Here is a 20,268-nt window from a genome sequence, read left to right on the forward strand (position 1 = left end):
GTTAAAGAGCGTAAATCCTAAGAGGTCTCATCACAAGAAAAAAAATTTTTTTAATTTTTAATTGTGTATTTATGTGAGATGATGGATATTCAGTAAATTTATTGTGGTAATCCTTTCGTGATGTATGTAAGTTAAAGCATTATGCTGTACATCTTAAACGTATACAGTACTGGATGTCAATCACATCTCAATAAAGTTGGAAGAAAAAGAGTGACGGAGTCAATGAGTGAACCCAGGAATAAGACTGGGATACCGCTGGAGTTTCATGAGGTAGGAGTAGCTTGAGGAAGTGTCGGGTTTGGCATAATATTCTCAACACAAATCCGCAACTCTACCTAAGCGTCAAAGAAGGGCTGTTAACCCTGGTGCAGCCTTGAAGACTGCGATCCCAAAGAGCAGCCTCAAGCGGACCCTGAGGAGGCGTCAGCAGTGAGCCGCCCAGCCTGAGGGGGGCGCCCTCAGAAGCGGTGGAGCACGCCGACGGCCGGAAGGGCCCGGTAGCCCGGTCTTTGCCTTCACGAAGTGGGGGTTCTCTGCAGGTGTGGGAACAGAGTAGAGGACCAAAAGCTGGGAGCTGGGTTGCGGGCAGCACTTCGCAGGAAAGGCTTGGGCTGACCTCGGGTTTGCCCTCACGGGGTGTCGACAGGCAGACCCGGTCAGCTGCCAGGGAAGCCTGCCGCCTGGAGGCCCAGATCAGACGCGTGTGTGAAGCCGCCTGCCGCTCGCGGTTCTGACAGGGCGGGCAGAGCCGAGTCTCCTGTGCTGACCCTCCCGCGCCTGGGGGCTAGGCGGCCAGTCCGTAGGGCCGCGTAGGTGCCCTGCTGGCAGCCCAAGACACTTTGAGTGGGAGGAGGGCAGGAAAATATATTAACTTCTTGTAAATCAATAGGAAACAGTGAAACCTTTGGGTCAAAGAAAAGGGGTTCGGTTTGATTTGGTTTTTCTTACAAGGGTGGGGGAATGAAATTTGAGGGCCTACGAAAATATTCTTTTTCTTTTACATGCTGCTGCTGCTAAGTCGCTTCAGTCATGTCCGACTCTGTGCGACGCCATAGACGGCAGCCCCCCGGGCTCCGCCGTCCCTGGGATTTTCCAGGCAAGAGTACTGGAGTGGGTTGCCATTGCCTTCTCCGTCTTTTAGATGAGGGTTCACGAAAGCAAAGGTGCTTGGGATCATGAAATTTTTAGTGCAGCCCAGTGGGAGGGAGAACCATTGACTCATAACACATAAAGTGTCCAATACAGAAGTTACAGGCGCTTTTATAGGGGCTTATTAAAGGGCCCTAAGTTATAAAGACCTGAAGTTTGAGACTTAACGGATGAGTAGGGTTAAGGCGGGGACTACTCAAAAGAGACTATCCAAGGGCAGGATCCAGAGCAAGGGGCCAACCACCTTGGGGAGGTGAAGGGTGTGGGCAAGGGCAAGGAGGGTGGAGCAGGGGAGGGGGTTGGCGGGGTGTCTCATGGCAAGAAGATAGAGAGTTGGGAGGAAGATGCCTGCAGAATTTCGGAGCCAGGGTAGAGATTTCAGATTTTGTTCCAAGTGTATGTTGAGGCCATTGAAAGGTTTTTTGGTATGGGAGTAACGTGATGGCTTTTGGTGGTTCAAGGTCCAGATTTAACCTGTTTACAGAGGAACATCAGTAAGTGGGCATTCTTGTCAAAAGTGGAGAATATAGGATCACAAATAGTCAGATGCTGCTTAGAACCGTGCCCAGATGCATTAGAAGCATTATCGCGTTTGATGATACAAGCAAGAAAGCTGCCTTTTACTTCATTTAAAGAACAGTATTGGAATTGTACAGTCTAAAAATGACTGTGGGGTGGGGTGATGATTTGGGAGATTGGGATTGACATATATACATGATTGATACTGTGTATACAGTAGATAACTGTTGAGAACCTGATGTGAAGAGCGGGCTCATTGGAAAACACCCTGATGCTGGGAAAGATTGAGGGCAGGAGGAGAAGGGGGTGACCCAGGATGAGATGGTTGGATGGCATCACGGACTTAATGGACATGGGTTTGAGCAAACTCTGAGAGATAGTGGAGGACAGGGAAGCCTGGCATACTGCAGTCCATAGGGTTGCAAAGAGCTGGACACAAGTGAACAACAAGAATCCAGCACACTTGATCTAGCACACGAAAGAGCGTGTCTGACTCTTTCGCAACCCCCATGGACTGTATCCCACCAGGCTCCTCTGTCCATGGGATTTCCCATACAAGAATACTGGAATGGGTTTCCATTTCCTTCTCCAGGGGAGCTTTTCAACCCAGGGATTAAACCCACACTCCTTCCTTTGTTGTTCAGTCGCTAAGTTACTCCACTTCTTTGTGACCGCATGGACTGCAGCACACCAGGCTCTGCTCAAACTCAAATCCATTAAGTCGGTGATGCCATCCAACCATCTCATCTTCTGTCAACCCCGTCTCCTCCTGTCCACAATCTTCCTCAGCATCAGGGTCTTTTTCAATGAGTCAGCTCCTCACATCAGGTGGCCAAAGTATTGGAGCTTCAGTTTCAGCATCAGTCCTTCCAATGAATTTTCAGGGTTGATTTTCTTGGCAGGTGGATTCTCTACCACTAAGCCACCTGGGAACCCCATCTCTAAGAATAAAATTTAATAAAAGATGAGACCTTTGGGGAAAATTATGAAATTATAAAATCTGTATATTCTTTTAGATTTTCTGTATGAACAATCAATCATATCATCTTGGCAAACAGTGACGGTTTTATTTCTTCCATTGCAGTGCCTTTTTTTTAATGTGCCAACTTTATTTGTCTTGCCTTATTGCTACCTTCACTACTGTGTTGAAGTGATGATAGCAGCCTCCTTGTCTTGGAAAACTTTCAGCATCAACATTAAGAACTGTATTTGCTTGTTTTATAAATATTTTATCAGATTATTCCTATTGTCTACTCCTAGTTTACTGAGGTTGATTCTTTATCATGTATGAATGTTGTTTTCTTGCATCTATTGAGATGATCATATAATATTTAATCTTTTAATGTGATGAATTACAGTGACTTTTTCCAATGTTATGTCAACCTTATGTTCTTGAGGTAAACCCAGCTTGGTTATGATGTGTTATTCCTTTTATATATTGATTTTTTCAATTTGCTTATATTTTGCTTAGGATTCTTACATTTAAGTTCATGGATGAGATTGTCCTATAATTTTTTTCTTATAAAAAAATTATCTGATTTTGGGCATCAAAGGTTATGCTAACTTACTAAAAATGAATGGTGTTCTCCTGTGCTCTGCAAGAATCTGTTTGAAATTCTTTGAGAGTAATATGGAACTCATCAGTGGAATTATGTGGTCCTGTAGTTTGCTTCACGGGAACATATTTGACTACCAATTGCATTTTTTCACTGGTTATAGACTATTTATGTTTTTTAAATTTCTTTTTGATTTAGTGTTTGTTAAATATGGTTTCCTAAAAATTTGTTCATTTTATTAAACTTACTTGTATAAAGTTGTTCATTATATCCTTTTGTAACCTTTTCCATGTTTGAGTATTTGTAATGATGTTCCCTCCTCATTGCTGATGTTTGTTCCAAGTTTTCATTTGTTCTCCTTTCCAAATCTGAGCCCTGGGGATAAGTGTAAGTAGCCAGTAAAGAAAAAAGGCAGGGCTGTTGCAGGTAGAGAAAACAGCATGAGCAAATGCACTGAAGTTGATGGTATACTTGGTTTTATTTCAGTGAAAAACTTGAGGTAAAGAATAGCCTCCAATAAGACTGAAGATCAAGTCATAAAGGGTTTTGAGTGAGTCTTGGAGGGTGAAAATGTAGTTATATTTTCATTTTTAAGAATTACTATGTACAAAATAAACACTTTGCTAAGCTCTGATATATAGAGTGGGTAATTTCTCTATCCTTGGGAAGCTCACAATACAGTGGGAGAGGCAGTCAGGGAGACAAATTATACTACAGTACAATGCCAATAAAGAAACAAAGTTCATGAGGGCAGATAGCTTACTTTCAGACTAGTTCCCATTCAACATTGCTAATCATCCTCAGCCTTACATTACAGGCAAACATCTAGATACCTTGGCAGCTGTTAAGATTAGGATAGCCTAGAGAAACTTGAGGAGAAGGCAGTGGCACCCCACTCCAGTACTCTTGCTTGGCAAATCCCATGGATGGATGAGCCTGGTGGGCTGCAGTCCAAGGGGTCGCTAGGAGTCGGACACAACTGAGCAACTTCACTTTCACTTTTCACTTTCATGCATTGGAGAAGGAAATGGCAACCCACTCCAGTGTTCCAGTGGAGAATCCCAGGGACGGGGAGCCTGGTGGGCTGCCGTCTCTGGGGTCGCACAGAGTTGGACACGACTGAAGCGACTTAGCAGCAGCAGCAGAGAAACTTGAGTCATCACCTGGTTTGACTTCTTTCTGAGCTTAGTCCCCTAGATCTGTGTTCATTGTTTCAACCTTCAGTTTTATGAAAACCAGTGATTTCTCTTTTCTTCCTTACAGGTGTAGAGAATATCTCAGTGGCGGCTACAGTTCCACCTCTGGTCTGGCTGCCATGCATCATGGACAAATGGCTAGTAAAAGGCCCTCTAATCCCACACAGATGTACCAGCAACCTCCAAGGCTTCTCATTGTGCATATTGCTCTACCATCCTGGGCTGACGTCTGCTCCAACCTCTGTGAGGCTCTGCAGAACTTTTTCTCTCTAGCCTGCAGCTTGATGGGCCCCAGCCGCATCCCTCTCTTCAGCTTATACATTGTACAAAATCAGCACGAGTGCATCCTCCCTTTTGTGGTGAGTATATCTATACTTTTCATTTTATCCTGAAAGCAAAGGTGAGGGTTCTGGAATAGAGATCAGTTATTATTACTTAAAGCAATAACTGTGCCACTCCCCTACCCATAACTCACAGGCAACACAATGAGAGCCTCATATCATCCTACACACAGGGGATTTGTACTGAAGGATAAGAACCCCAAAATTATTAATATGAGACTGTAAATAAGCCATGTCTTGCCCCCCACCTCCAGTCCTGAGAGAGAGAAATCTTGGCATTTACAGTACTTTGGAATGTAAGCAGCTGACCTCTCTCATCCCCCTTTGAAATGTAAGCACAAGGAAATAAATCTCTAAATTTCTTCAGAAGTCTCTGGCTACTCTACCACTCTTTAATTTCTAAAACTTGTCTTTTGACTCAGGTTCTAGTTTTTTGCTCAGAAAGCCCCATCTGTGCAGAAACATGAAAATATTTTTTACACAGGACTCAGGTGAAACTCCCCCTAGTTTCAGAAGGCAAAGGATGGGCTAAGGGCAATGCTTTTACCAAGCTCCCTCACACATAGATAACTCTTTTCCTCCTCAAACAAACCCCATTTTTTACTTCCTCCCCTTTACAAAGTTCAGAGTCTCAGGGATGGGAAAGACTTCAGTTCAGTTCAGTTCAGTCGCTCAGTCGTGTCTGACTCTTTGCGACCCCATGAACTGCAGCACGCCAGGCCTCCCTGTCCGTCACCAACTCCTGGAGTTTACCCAAACTCATGCCTGTTGAGTCGGTGATGCCATCCAGCCATCTCATCCTCTGTCGTCCCCTTCTCCTCCTGCCCCCAATCCCTCCCAGCATCAGAGTCTTTTCCAATGAGTCAACTCTTTGCATAAGGTGGCCAAAGTATTGGCATCAGTCCTTCCAAAGAACACCCAGGACTGATCTCCTTTAGAATGGACTGGTTGGATCTCCTTGCAGTCCAAGGGACTCTCAAGAGTCTTCTCCAACACCACAGTTCAAAAGCATCAATTCTTCGGCACTCAGCTTTCTTCACAGTCCAACTTTCACATCCATACATGACCACTGGAAAAACCATAGCCTTGACTAGACGGACCTTTGTGGGCAAAGTAATGTCGCTGCTTTTGAATATGCTATCTAGGTTGGTCATAACTTTCCTTCCAAAGAGTAAGCGTCTTTTAATTTCATGGCTGCAGTCACCATCCACAGTGATTTTGGAGCCCCCAAAAATAAAGTCTGCCACTGTTTCCACTGTTTCCCCATCTATTTCCCATGAAATGATGGGACCAGATGCCATGATCTTAGTTTTCTGAATGTTGAGCTTTAAGCCAACTTTTTCACTCTCCACTTTCACTTTCATCAAGAGGCCTTTTAGTTCCTCTTCACTTTCTGCCATAAGGGTGGTGTCATCTGCATATCTGAGGTTATTGATATTTCTCCTGGCAATCTTGATTCCAGCTTGTGTTTCTTCCAGCCCAGCGTTTCTCATGATGTACTCTGCATAGAAGTTAAATAAACAGGGTGACAATATACAGCCTTGCTGTACTCCTTTTCCTATCTGGAACCAGTCTGTTGTTCTAACTGTTGCTTCCTGACCTGCATATAGGTTTCTCAAGAAGCAGGTCAGGTGGTCTGTTATTCCCATCTCTTTCAGAATTTTCCACAGTTTACTGTGATCCACACAGTCAAAGACTTTGGTATGGTCAATAAAGCAGAAATAGATGTTTTTCTGGAACTCTCTTCCTTTTTCCATGATCCAGCGGAAAGATCTCCTGGAGAAGGGAATAGCAACCCACTCCAGTATTCTTGCCTCCCCCACCCACCCAAAAGACTTCAGAGGTTCTAGTAAATCCCCTTCCTTTCTGAGACAGCCTTGCTGTTGGGATAGTCAGAAAAGACCCAGTGGAAAGCCAGGACTTTGATTCCTACCTAGTGTGAATAAGACCTCCTCCCACATAGTGTCCATGAAGCCATATGGTAGCCTGGACTCTCCTCAACCATTCAACTTTAACAGGGTAACTATTTCACCCCGTCCCTATTGAGGTGGTATTGGAGGCGGCAGAGTGGAGGCCATGTGGGGAGTGACAATGAGGCATCTTTTTGCCTCCAAGGCAGACTGGTGTCAGTGAAAGCCTAGTGGGAAGCCACTTCTTCTTGTGGGAAAACCACTTTCACTTCTTCCTAGTGAAATGCGTAATGGTAATGAAGCTTCTCTATTCCCAGAGTGTCATTGGGGGGCATATGAGGAACCTGAACTTCCACCCCCATCCAGAGATAACAGGACACTCTCCCTTCTGGGATATAATTAGAGACCAAATAGAGTCACACCCCAACCTGGCAATAATTATGTGGAAACCACTTCCTTCACTGGTGCAGTGACAAAAACGTCCTGCTAAAACAGAAGATTTAACAGGATTCATTCTTACAGCATAATACCCAAAATGTCCAGAATACAATTTTTTTTAAAAACTCCCATGATTATCAAGAAACAGGAAAATCCAAACTTAAATGAGACAACAAACATTAAGATAACACAGATATTAGAATTATCTGAAAAGGATTTCAAAGCAGCCATCATAAAAATGTTCCAACAAGCAGTTATGAACATGCTTAAATGGAAAAATATAAAGTCTCACCAAAGAAATAGAAATATAAAGAAAAACCAGATAGAAATTTTAGAACTGAAAAATGCAATACTCAATTTTAAAAACAAAAAATCTACTATAGACAGGCTCAACAGCAACATGAAGAAGTCAAAGGAACTTGAAAATAGAATAGAAATTACCCAATCTGAGTAACAGAGAGAAAAGAGACTTAAAAAAAATTTGCAAAGCCTCAGAGATCTGTGAGACTATAACAAAAAGCTAATATATCATCACAGTCCAAGAGGAAAGAGAAAGGAGGGTGGGACTAGAAAAATATTTAAAGAAATAATCACTGAAAATTTCCCAAATTTGGCAAAAGTTATAAATCTAAAGATTTAAGAGGCTACAGAAATCCATTCTAAGACACATCATAATTAAAATCCTTAAAGACAAAGAAAAATTCTTGAGAGCCAGGACACTGACACCTTACCTATAAGGGAGAAACAATTCAAGTAATAGATTTTTTTTCATTAGAAACCATGAAGGCCAGAGGAAGTGTCACATTTTTCAAATGCTGAAAGAAAAGAACTGCCAACGTAGAGCTCTATCCAGTAAAAATATCCTTAGGGAATGATGCAGAAATCAAGATATTCTCAGTTGAAGGAAAGCTAAGAGAGTTTGTCACCAACAGACCTACCTTATCAGAATGATTAAAGGGAGTTCTTGAAACAAAAAGGAAATTATAAAGGCTGTTGGAATATCCAGAAGGGAGAAAAAATAGAAAGAATTAAAATATAGATAAATATAATAGATTTTCTATAAAATCTTCTAAATTATATTTGACAATTGAAAGAAAAAGTATAACATTGTCTGATATGGTTGTTAGTGTATATAGAGGAACTACTTAGGATAATTACATTATAAACGGGAGGACAAAAGGACTTAAGAAAATTAAGGTTCTTCCACTTCATTCAAAATGATAAAATATTGACAACAGTATACTGTGATAAAGATGGATGTATGTATAAAGTAACACTTAAAACAACCACTTTAAAAAAATCTGTGTAAAGAGACACACTCAGAAACACTATAGATAAATCAAAATGGAATTTTAAGAAAATAGTCAAGTAACCCAAAGGTAAAAGAAAACAGAGAAATGAAAACCTGAGGGAACAAACAGAAAGCAAAAAAAAAAAAAAAAAAAAAAAACACCTGATAGGCTGACATACCAATAATTATATTAAATGTAAACAGTTTTAATTAACCAATTGAAAGAGAGAATTCCCTGGCAGTCCAGTGGTTAAGACTCTGTGCTTCCACTGCTAAGAGGTCAAGTTTGATCCCTGCTCAGGGAGCTAGGATCCCCCAAGCCACTCAACGTGGCAATAAATAAAGAGATTGGTGGAAATGGAGGGATGATCCAACTATATTCTATCTACAAGAAACCAACTTCAAACACAATAAAAGTAGGTTGAAAGTAAAAGGATGGGGAAAGATATCCCATGATAACAATCAGAACAGTACGCCTAATAAAATATGGCTTCCTAGGTGGCACTAGTGGTAAAGAATCCACCTGCCAATGCAGGAGATGCTAGAGATGCGGATTTGATTGCTAGGTTGGGAAGATCCCCTGGAGTAGAAAGAGGCACTCCCCCTTTCCAGTGGCCTGGAAGAGTCCATGGATAGAGGAGCCTGGTGGGCTACAGTCCATGGGGCTGGAACAAGTCAGACGTGACTGAGCAATTGAGCATGTGCGCGCGCACACACACACACACACACACACACACACAGAGTGATAAAAGAGTCACAGAACTAGAATAAATAATCCTAAAATTTATAGGGAATCCAAAGGCCTAGGACTGTCAAAGCAATCCTGAGGATAAAGAACAAAACTGGAGACATAATCACCCCACCCCCACCCAAGACTTCAGACGATATTACAAAACTACAAGAATCAAAACAGCATTGGGGCTTCCTGGTGGTCCAGTGGTTAAGACTCCATGCTCCCACTGCAGGGGGCATGGGAAGATCCTACATGCCATGTGGTGTAGACAAAAAAAAAGTATGGTACTGGCACAAAAACAGACATATGGATTAATGGAACAGAATAGAGAGCTCAGAAATAAGCCCACACACCTGCAGGCAATTAATCTTTAACAAAGGAAGCAAGAATATACAATGGAGCAAAGACTGTGTCTTCAGCAAGTGGTTTTGGAAAAGCTGGACAGCCAGGTGTAAACCAATGAAGTTAGAACACTCCCTCACACCATATGTAAAAATAAACTCAAAATAGCTTAAAAACTTAAAATATGAAGCATGGCAACATAAAACTCCTAGAGGAGAACATAGGCAAAGCATTCTCTGAAATAAATTGCAGCCATGTTTTCTTAGGTCAGTCTCCCAAAGCAAAAGAAATAAGGGCAAAAACAAACAAATGAGACCTAATCAAACTAGGAAACCATAAACAAAATGAAAAGACAACCTACAAAATGGGAGAGACTGGAAATTATGTGACTGACAAGGGCTTAATGTCCAAAATATACAAACAGTTCAATATCAAACAGTTCTATATAAAAAAATAATATGAAAAATGGGCGAAAGACCTAAATAGACATTTCTCCAAAGAAGGCATATAAATGACAAACAAGCACAGGAAAAGATGCTCAATAATGTTAATTATTATAGAAATGCAAATACTAATGATTGCAGTGAGGTATTACCTCACACAAGTCAGAATGGCCATCATCAAAAAATCTACAAGTAATAAATGCCTGAGAGGTTGTGGAGAAAAACGAACCCTCCTACACTTTGGTGGGAATGTAAATCGGTGCAGCCACTATAGAGAACAGTATGGAGGTTCTTTAAAAAACTAAAAATAGTTACCATATGATTCAGCAGTCCCACTACTGTATAGCTAGGGAACTATGTTCAATATCTTGTAATAACCTATATATCTGATTCACTTTGCTATACTCCTGAATCTAACACAACACTGTATATCAACTATAATTTTTTTTTAATTTCCAAAAGAAAAAAAAAAGAGTCAATCCAACAAGAAGACAGCAATCTTTCTTTTTTAATACTTATTTACTTTTGGCTTCATCGCTACTCATGGACTTTCTCTAGTTGCAGCAGGCGGGGACTACTCTCTAGTTACAGCACACAGGCTTCTCGTGTGGTGGCTTCTCTTATGTGGAGCACAGACTAGAAGCCCACAGGCTTCAGTAGTTGTGGCTCACAGGCTCTAGAATGGGGGCTCAGTACGGGCTTAGTTACCCTACGGCAGGCAGAATCTTCCCAGGCCACGGATCAAACTTATGTCGCTGGCATTGGCAGGCAGATTCTTAACCATTGGACCGCCAGGAAAGTCCAAGAAGACAGCAATCTTAAATCTGTAAAACAACAGAGTTGCAAATGTCTATTAACTGGTGAATGACTAAACAAAATGTAAAATTCTCACTCCACAAAACGAGTTTTGTACAAGCACACTGAGGACAGAGTGAAAGTGACAGTGATGTTTACAGCCATATGACCCATATGACAAGTATGTTCTTCTACTGTGCCATTTTCCTTGTGCATGTCTGTCCCATGACCACACTTGGCTGTAAAATCTATCTTCTGTCAGGCAACAGGGGTAGAGAAAAGTTGAGAGTGGTCTGGAAGGGCAAATAGAAAATATCCAGCATAGGAAGCTTCTGGGAGATGAGCTTATGTCCCAAACAAAGGTAAAAGGATTTTTATTTCCTTCTTCTAGTGACTATATTCTATGCCTCTGGTACTCAGTACATTTGTCTCTAGGTGAATCCTTTGATCCCTTAGTCACTCTATTAGGAAAGACAGACAGTTCTAGCCTAAAAACCACTGACTAGTAATTCAGGAAAGATTGGAAGTTAAAATTTCCTTCCAGAAGATCGATAAGTTCAACCATGGTCAAAAGCTCAAGAAAATCACTGAAGCAATGCCATTACCTTGTGTATCCCTGTGTGTATGCTCATGCTCACTTGTGTCTGACTCTTTTGCAACCCCATGAACTGTAGCCCGCCAGGCTTTTCTGTCCATGGGATTTCCTAGGCAAGAATACTAGAATGGGTTGCCATTTACTCCTCCAGGAATCATTTCCAACCAGGAATCGAACCCATGTCTCCTCCAATTCCTGCATTGGCAGGTGGATTCTTTACCACTGGGCCACCTGGGAAGCTCACCTTATGTATAGAAGAGTCCAATCTTTGTTTAAATCCATTTTCTCTGACCTATCTAAGTATCTGACATTTTCTATCTGCAGAGTTAGCTCAAAATATAAATGGAGAAATAAAGCAGGTAGGGAGTCTTGCCTACGTTGAACACTTCAATTTATCTCCTCATATTTGATTTATAAGTGTAATAAAATAATTCTGAACTTTTCATGAGGAATGTTGACAAAGGATTCATAATTTAAATATTAGAATTCCTTTTATATCCATTGTGCTCTTAATATAAATAAATTATAAAATGATTAATCTCTCAAAGAGTTTCAAAAGAATTCCATTACTGTGAAGATTTTATCAATTCTTTTACCTTTTTTTTTGAGAGCAAAGAAGTTATTTAAATTATATAAGATCTACAATGGTATTTGAAGATCAGTACCACTGTAATTTGGCTATTACATTTATTTTCTTATCCTTACTAGCTGATCTTCAATAGAATCATTTAAAAGTGGCAAATAATGGGAATATATTATATAAAGTAATATAAAGGTAAACTCCAATACAGATAATACGTTGCTGCTGTTTAGTTGCTAGGTTGTGGCCAGCTCTTTGCAACCCCAAGGACTGTAGTCCAGTAGGCTCCTCTGTCCATGGGATTTCCCAGGCAAGAATACTGGAGTGGGTTGCCATTTCCTTCTCCAGAGGATCTTTCTGACCCAGGGATCAAACCTGCATCTCCTACATTTGAGACAGTTTCTTCAGAACTGAGCCACCTTGGAAGCCCAAAGATAATATAATAAACTATAATTGAGGAGGGTGGGGAGAGTAAGAAAAGGAAATGTACAAATTTTATGATTGTATAGTGGAGATTTTCATTGCTCATTAATGGATATTACTAAATAAATAACTTATGGAATTATAAAGACAACCACTAGAACAACTACAAACCTTTCTAATTATGACAAGAAAAACATAATAGAGCAAATTTACACAGTATAGTGATTTTTCAAAATTTATGAAAACAGTGTATACCTCAAAATAATATTACTAAAAATAACTATATATGTCACATTAATAAATGTGTCCTAAACTTACCTATTAAAACATTTTAAAAACACAGATTTGATTGCAAAACAAAAGCATGTATTCAAGAGACTATAACAAAGTGATTCAGAAAAGTTGAAAATAAAAGAAAGGGCAAAGGTATACTAAGCAAATGTACCCCTACCAAAAAAACACATGATTTTATATCAGACATCATTGAATTTGCAGCAAAAAGCACTAAACAAGACTAAGTATGGCACTATAATATCGACACAAAGCAGGGAAGAGTAGAGAATGATCAAGAGATGCATAAGAAATATATTCAATACAGAGGGCTTGCTGGAGAGGGAGTCTATTAAAAATATAACAGTTTTGAATACCAATTACCAAATAATATAGTATCAACATTTTTAAAAGAAATATGTGTATAAAAAAATCTGCACCTTCCTGAAGTGCTCATAGAATATTCACAAAAGTTAACAGGATGTTAAGCTACAAATAAACCCAAAAACTTAGATGAATTCTAAAAACTACAAATAGATCAGTCAACATTCTCTGAACACAGTGCAGTAAAACTGGAAATAAGTAACAGACACAGAGAATAAGAAGTCTCTACCACCTGGACATTTTTATGCTGCTTAATAGCTTTTGAGTCAAAGAGGAAATTCAGGCAAAAATTGTAGTGTATCTAGAAAATAATAATAATCATGAAACACCACATACCAGAACATATGTGATACAAAAAAGGCAATGCTAAGAGAAAAAATCATCTTTAAACTGTATGTTTTATTATTTTTAATTTTATTAGTAAACAAGAAAAACTTAAATGAAGCAAGCAACTCAAGAAGAAAAGAAAAAACAAGCTTAAGGAAAGCTGAAAGAAAGAAAAAAATAAAGATAGAAGCAAAGAGTAATGAATATGAAAACAGAAAATGGTAGAACAAATGAATAAATCTAAGCATGTTCTTTGGGGGGAAAATAGGAATTATAGATCAACCATTTTTAGTTAACTTAGTTTTAGGAAAAGAGCTGTGGGAAAGGCATGTATACATAAAATAATGTAAAAAGAAAGTAACCATAGATACACTTGTGTGAAATACATAATTCTCCACGAAAATATAATTACCAAAAGTGAATTCAGAAGAGATAGAAACTCACCATTTTCCATAAAAGGAATGGGAAAGTTATCAAAGAACTACCCTCCCCCAAAATAAAGTACTGGAACCAAATAGTTTTACAGGGGAATAATACCAAACTTTTAAAGGACAGATCTTTACATTTTTTAAACTATTTTATACTGCAGAAAGAAAAAATATCCTTCCAGATTCTTTTTATGAAAATAACATAATATTGATCTTAAAATGCAACAAATATTGCAAAGAAAGAAAAACTACAAATCCATCTCACCCAAAAATCCCAACTAAAGTATTAGCAGTAGAATCCAACTTGTATTTAAAAAATCATTTACAGGAATGCAGAGATGGTACAATATTGAAATCTATTAATATAGTTTACTATGTTAATATATCTAAGAAAAATATGATAGTGTTTTTTTCCATAAGTACTAAAAAAAAGGTATTTAATAAAATGCAATATCCAATCATTAAAAAAAAAAACTTAAAAAACTAGAAATGGCTATTCCCATAGTGTCTGTCTATGACAACTCAAAAACAAGATCTTATTTAATGAAAGACATTGAATATATTCCTGTGTAAGTCAAATAAATTTACTATCATCACTGTTATCTAACAGTAGTCAAAAGATTTTCACTGATATAATCAGACATATAAAATGAAGTTAGAATATAGAAGTAAGGAAGTGAGGGGCTTAGCTGGCAATCCAGTGGTTAAGACTCCATGCTTCCACTGCAGGAGATGCAAGTTTGATCCCTGGTTGAGGAACTAAGACCCTAAATTCCACATGGAGTAGCTAAAAAAAAAAAAAAAAGAAAGAAGGGAAAGGGGAGGGAGGCTCAAGAGGGAGTTGATATGTGTATAATTATGGCTGATTTGCATTGTTGTACAGCAGGAATACAACATTGTAAAACACTTTTCCTTCAATTAAAAATCAATTTAAAAAAGAAGGGAAAGATAAAATGATTATTATTTGCAGATTAATGATAATATATCTACAAAACTCAAAAGAATCAACTAGAAAATTATTTCAAACAACAAAAGAATTCATGACAATGGTCAGGTATAAATATTAATACAGATAATAGTACCCTTTCCCCTTCATGGATCACAGCCTTGTCTTGGATAAGGGGCATGTGTAACTCAATGAAACTATAAGCCATGCTGTGTAGGGCCACCCAAGATGGACAGGTCATAATGGAGAGTTATGATCCACTGGAAGAGGGAATGGCAAACCAAAATTCAGTATTCTTGAATGAACAGTGCAAAGAAGTAGAAGGAAGCAATGAATTTGCTGGCATATTGAGTGCAGCACTTTCACAGCATCGTCTTTTAGGATTTGAAATGGCTCAACTGGAATTCCATCACCTCCACTAGCTTTGTTCGTAGTGATGCTTCCCTAAGGCCCACTTGACTTCACATTCCAGGATGTCTGGCTCTAGGTGAGTGATCACACCATCGTGATTATCTGCATCTTGGTTATAACAGGATTAGTCAGAGGTTTTCAAGGAGGAACTGTCCTCAAGCAGGATACATTGTTGTTATATAATCCTTAGTACAGAGTTTAAACTGAGTTAGTTGTTGTGTAATCATCAGTTCTAGGCTTAAAGAAAAAAACGTTTTATGTGACTAAGACTAAGGAATGTAGAGGGAAAAAAAGTGTCTTTTCCTCCTCCTTGAGAATTCCAGACCCCTATCTCTTCCTTGAGAGCCCCAGACCCCTTTCTCCTCCTTGGGGACCCTGGACTTCTTATCAACCTGCCTAGGAATTGACTCTCTCAATAGCAAAGTGATCAGGCCAATCAATCCTAAAGAAAATCAACTGTGAATACTAATTAGAAGGACTGATGCTGAAACTGAAGCTCCAACACTTTGGCCACCTGATGCAAAGAACTGACTCATTGGAAAAGACCCTGATGCTGTGAAAGATTGAGGGCAGAAGGAGAAGTGGGTGGCAGAGGATGAGATGGTTAGATAGCATCACCGACTTAATGGACATGAGTTTGAGCAAACTCTGGGAGATGGTGAAGGACAAGGAAGCCTGGCGTGCTGCAGCCCATGCTATCACAGAGAGACATGACTGAGCAACTGAACAACAACAAAAGTACCCTTTGTATTCTGGTTGTTATTCCAGAACAACCAACTAGAAGTTAAAATGGCAGAAAAGTTCTCATCATAATTACCAAAGGGATCAAATAAATGCTTATGAATGAAAATAATAATAAACATGAAAAAATTTATATAAATTGAAATGCTATTGAGAAACACAAAAGAAGACTTGAACAAATGAAAAGTCATTAGTTCTTGGGAGTATTCAGACCAGAAAGATGTCAGTTATCTCTAAATGAATCTATAAATCCAGTGCAATTTCCAGTAAAATTTCTAGCAGAATAGTTATTTGATAATAAAGTTAAAATTAGAAACAAAAAACAAGAATAGCTAGAGATTCTTTCTCTCAAATATTAAACAGGTATTCAAACAGTGTGACACTGGAAATTGAAAAAAACAAAGCAATAGAATATAATTTAAATTCTAGAAATAGACTCAAATACATGGCGGGATTTAGTGTATAATAAAGATGCTATTTAACATTAGTTGGAAAAAGTATTCAACAAACTAGGTAGTCAGGGAGAAAAGTTAGATTCATACTCACAGTTCAGTTCAGTCACTCAGTCGTGTCTGACTCTTTGCGACCCCATGGACCACAGCACTCCAGGCTTCCCTGTCCATCACAAACTCCCAGAGCTTACTCAAACTCATGTCCATCGAGTCAGTGATGCCATCCAACCATCTCATCCTCTGTCATCCCCTTCTCCTCCCGCTTTCAATCTTTCCCAGTATCAGGGTCTTTTCCAATTATTTCTACTTACAACTTATACCTATATAAATTCCAGATGGATCAAAGATTTAAATGTAAAAGTTGAAAATGTGTAAGTACTAGAACAGATTGTGTCATTTTGGATTCAATCAGGAGATAGAAACCACAGTAATTTTTAAAAGGAAAATGTATACAGAATATTTTAACATAGTTTAACCTATCCAACTATGCATGCATGCTTGCAGACTGAGGGAGAGATCTCAAAGAAGGACAAACTTGAAAAGGGGACCCCTTTCCAATGCTGGGGTTTAGAGCCATTTGGAGAATGTATGGTTGTAGCTCACTGGATACAAAGAAGATACTGGTTTGCTCAAGCTAGTGCTGGTCCATGGCTACTGGGACAACAGGAACCCTTCAAGTACAAGCACAGTGGCCAATGCACAAGCATGCGGAGTGGATTGCCAGTGTGGGCAGGAGGCCTGGAGTAAGCAGTATCCATGTTGAAAAGAACAGCAGCATTGGAAGGACCTCCAGAGACAAACCTCTGAGAGGAATGACAGGTGAGCAAAGGGAGTCAGGCGTCAGTGCAGGCAAGAAGCCTGAAGCGTGCAGTGGAAACTGTAATACAAGTGAAAAGTGATAAATGACTTAGCAGTCCCCAAGAGAGCTAAATCATAAGCCAGTAGTGGGAAACCCAAGGGAGAAAGCAGTTTAAACCACCAGTTTCTCAAAAGGCTTAGGAACTAGCAAAATCAAGTACTTTTGAAAGTAAGAATGTAGAGGGAACTAAAAGTAGAAAGATGTCAACCATCTGTTTTAAAAGCAGTTTGACCTTTAGATCGTCTCTTCTACTCCAAAAACAACAAATTGATTCGTCACGTTTGATTTGACATTGCGACATGCCCTATACCAATGGACATGTAAAAATTTCACTAAGGTAGAAGTTCCCTGAATTTTAGTCGAATTTATTTCCTACATACTGGCTTACAAATGTCTTACCAATAAGTTAGACTAGGTGCTACTTCTTGCGCACTAGGTCCACTCAGCATGTCATTAATGTAAAGGGCCAGTGTGATAACTTGTGGAAGGGAATGGCAATCAAAATTCCTGTGAACTAAATTATGACATAATGCAGGAGAATTGATACACCCATGAGGTAGGATAGTGAAGGAGGTGTATCGCTGGTCTTGGCAGCTGAAAGCAAACTGCTCCTGTGGGACATGAGAGACAAGAGTGGAGAAAAGGCGCTTACCAGATCGATAGCTGTATACCAGGTACCAAGAGATGTGTTAATTTCTCAAGCACTGAAACTGTATCGAATACAGCAACTGCTGTTGGAGTTACGACCTAAGTTTATGATAATACACTCTCATTCTCCAAGACTCATCTGTCTTCTGCACAGGCCATATAGGCCAAGTTAAATGGGGATGTGGTAGAAATCACCAACTCTGCATCTTTCAAGTCCTTGATGGTACACTAATTTCTACAATCCCTCCAGGAATTCAGTATTGCACTTACTGTTTTCCTAAGTAGAGACAGCTCTAGAGACTTCCACTTGGCCATTCCCACCATAGTTGCCTTCACTCCACAGGTCAGAGAACCAATGTGGGGATTCTGCCAGCTGTTAGACATGTCTATTCCATTTATACTTTCTAAAACTGAAGAAATAGCCATAGGATGCATTTGGGGACTCATCAGACCCAATATAAAATTTCACTGATCACTTGACTGCCATAAGCCCCTGCTCTGATTGGGGTCAACAATAATGTTCAGCACCTCTGGAAATAGTGTCCATTCATAGCCAGTATCCAGTAGATACTGAAAGGTCTGATTATTCCCTTTACTTCAGTGTACAGATACCCTTGTAATTTTCAAATCTTTGGGGTCCTTTTTGATAATTTTTAAATTCTTTATTCTTGGCTTTGAATAAGCCCTCTTACTTCTTTAAACACCTTAAAGGTACTTAAATATATTTTATATTTCCAATATCTGAAATGGTATTCTAATTCTCCTCTTTGTTGTTTCTGTGGATTCTCACTCATAATGTTTATTATCTAACTGATTTTGTAATTTTGGATTATGAGTTTATCTTAAACTGATCTTAATGTGTGAAAATTCTGTGAGGCCTTAAGTTTATGGTGTATGTACATCTAGAAAGGATTTGTGTTTGCTTCAGTCAGATGTCCTGAGGTGCTATCACCCCAGGACCACTTTAAGTTATGTTTTAAACTTAGGGTTTCCTAGACCCTGTTCAGTTCAGTTCAGTTCAGTTCACTCAGTTGTGTCCAACTCTTTGTGACCCCATGAATCGCAGCACGCCAGGCCTCCCTGTCCATCACCAACTCCTGGAGTTCACTGAGACTCATGTCCATCGAGTCGGTGATGCCACCCAGCCATCTCATCCTCTGTCGTCCCCTTTTCCTCCTGCCCCCAATCCCTTCCAGCATCAGAGTCTTTTCCAATGAGTCAACTCTTCGCATGAGGTGGCCAAAGTATTGGAGTTTCAGCTTTAGCATCATTCCTTCCAAAGAACACCCAGGGCTGATGTCCTTTAGAATGGACTGGTTGGATCTCCTTGCAGTCCAAGGGACTCTCAAGAGTCTTCTCCAACACCACAGTTCAAAAGCATCAATTCTTCGGTGCTCAGCTTTCTTCACAGTCCAAGTCTCGCATCCATACATGACCACTGGAAAAACCATAGCTTTGACTGAAAGGACCTTTGTTGGCAAAGTGATGTCTCTGCTTTTGAATATGCTGTCTAGGTTGGTCATAACTTTTCTTCCAAGGAGTAAGCGTCTTTTAATTTCATGGCTGCAGTCACCATCTGCAGTGATTTTGGAGCCCAAAAAGATAAAGTCTGACACTGTTTCCACTGTTTCCCCATCTATTTCCCATGAAGTGATGGGACCAGATGCCATAATCTTCGTTTTCTGAATGTTGAGCTTTAAGCCAACTTAGACAAATCCTAAACTGACATAAAGGAATGTATGTAGTTTCTAGGTTTTAGCAGTGATTTCTTTCTCATTTCTACTCAGAGCTTACATAAGTCAACAAGTTTTATTGTCATCTGCTTTGACCAGTGAGTGGATTCTTTCTAGCCCACCTTTTCACTGAGAAAATAACCTTTTGAATGGTCTTAACTTTTTGAGCCAGGGTGGCAGTTCCAACTCTTCTTTACAAGGGCCTAATGCCTTGTCTCCTTTTCCCTTTCAACACAAAGCCTTTGGTTCCCAAGATCAGCAAATAAAGCCAAGGCTTTTATACCTGTCTAACACTGTAGTTTCCTGTTGACCCCCCCTTTGGTACTTGGGGATTTCCCTTAATTTCTTATGAATTCAACTATGCATTTAAAAGATATTCTAAATAGACATTTCTCCTAAGAAAACATACAGATGGCCAAGAGGCAAATGAAAAGATGTTCAGTGTCACCAATTATTAGAGAAATGCAAGTCAAAACTATGAGGTATCACCTCATACCAGCAAGAATGGCTATCATCAAAATATTCACAAACAATAAATACTGGAGGATGTGTGAAAAAAAGGGAAGCCTCCTACACTGTTAGTAGGAATGTAAAGTGGTACAGCCACCATGGAGAACACTATGGAGGTTCCTTAAAAACTAAAAATAGAACTACCATATAACCCAGCAATCCCACTCCTGGGCATATATCCAGAGAAAAACATGATCTGAAAGGATACATGCACCCAAGTGTTCATTGCAACACTGTTTACAATAGCC

At 39.5% G+C, this 20,268-nt stretch overlaps 1 protein-coding gene across 1 annotated transcript in view; it reads left to right on the top strand.

Annotated features, from left to right (window-relative positions):
* Window positions 1-284: 284 nt before the first annotated feature.
* M1AP (meiosis 1 associated protein) overlaps window positions 285-20,268 on the top strand; it is a 79,367-nt gene continuing 59,383 nt past the window's right edge. The window contains exons 1-2 of the mRNA XM_055539550.1: window positions 285-539; window positions 4,488-4,779. Of these exons, the coding sequence (XP_055395525.1) occupies window positions 4,540-4,779 (240 nt within the window). The 5' untranslated portion in view covers window positions 285-539; window positions 4,488-4,539. The remainder of the gene's footprint in view (window positions 540-4,487; window positions 4,780-20,268) is intronic.

This window comes from Bubalus kerabau, chromosome 11, assembly GCF_029407905.1.
Source record: "Bubalus kerabau isolate K-KA32 ecotype Philippines breed swamp buffalo chromosome 11, PCC_UOA_SB_1v2, whole genome shotgun sequence".
In the NCBI taxonomy this organism is placed as follows: Eukaryota; Metazoa; Chordata; class Mammalia; order Artiodactyla; family Bovidae; genus Bubalus; species Bubalus kerabau.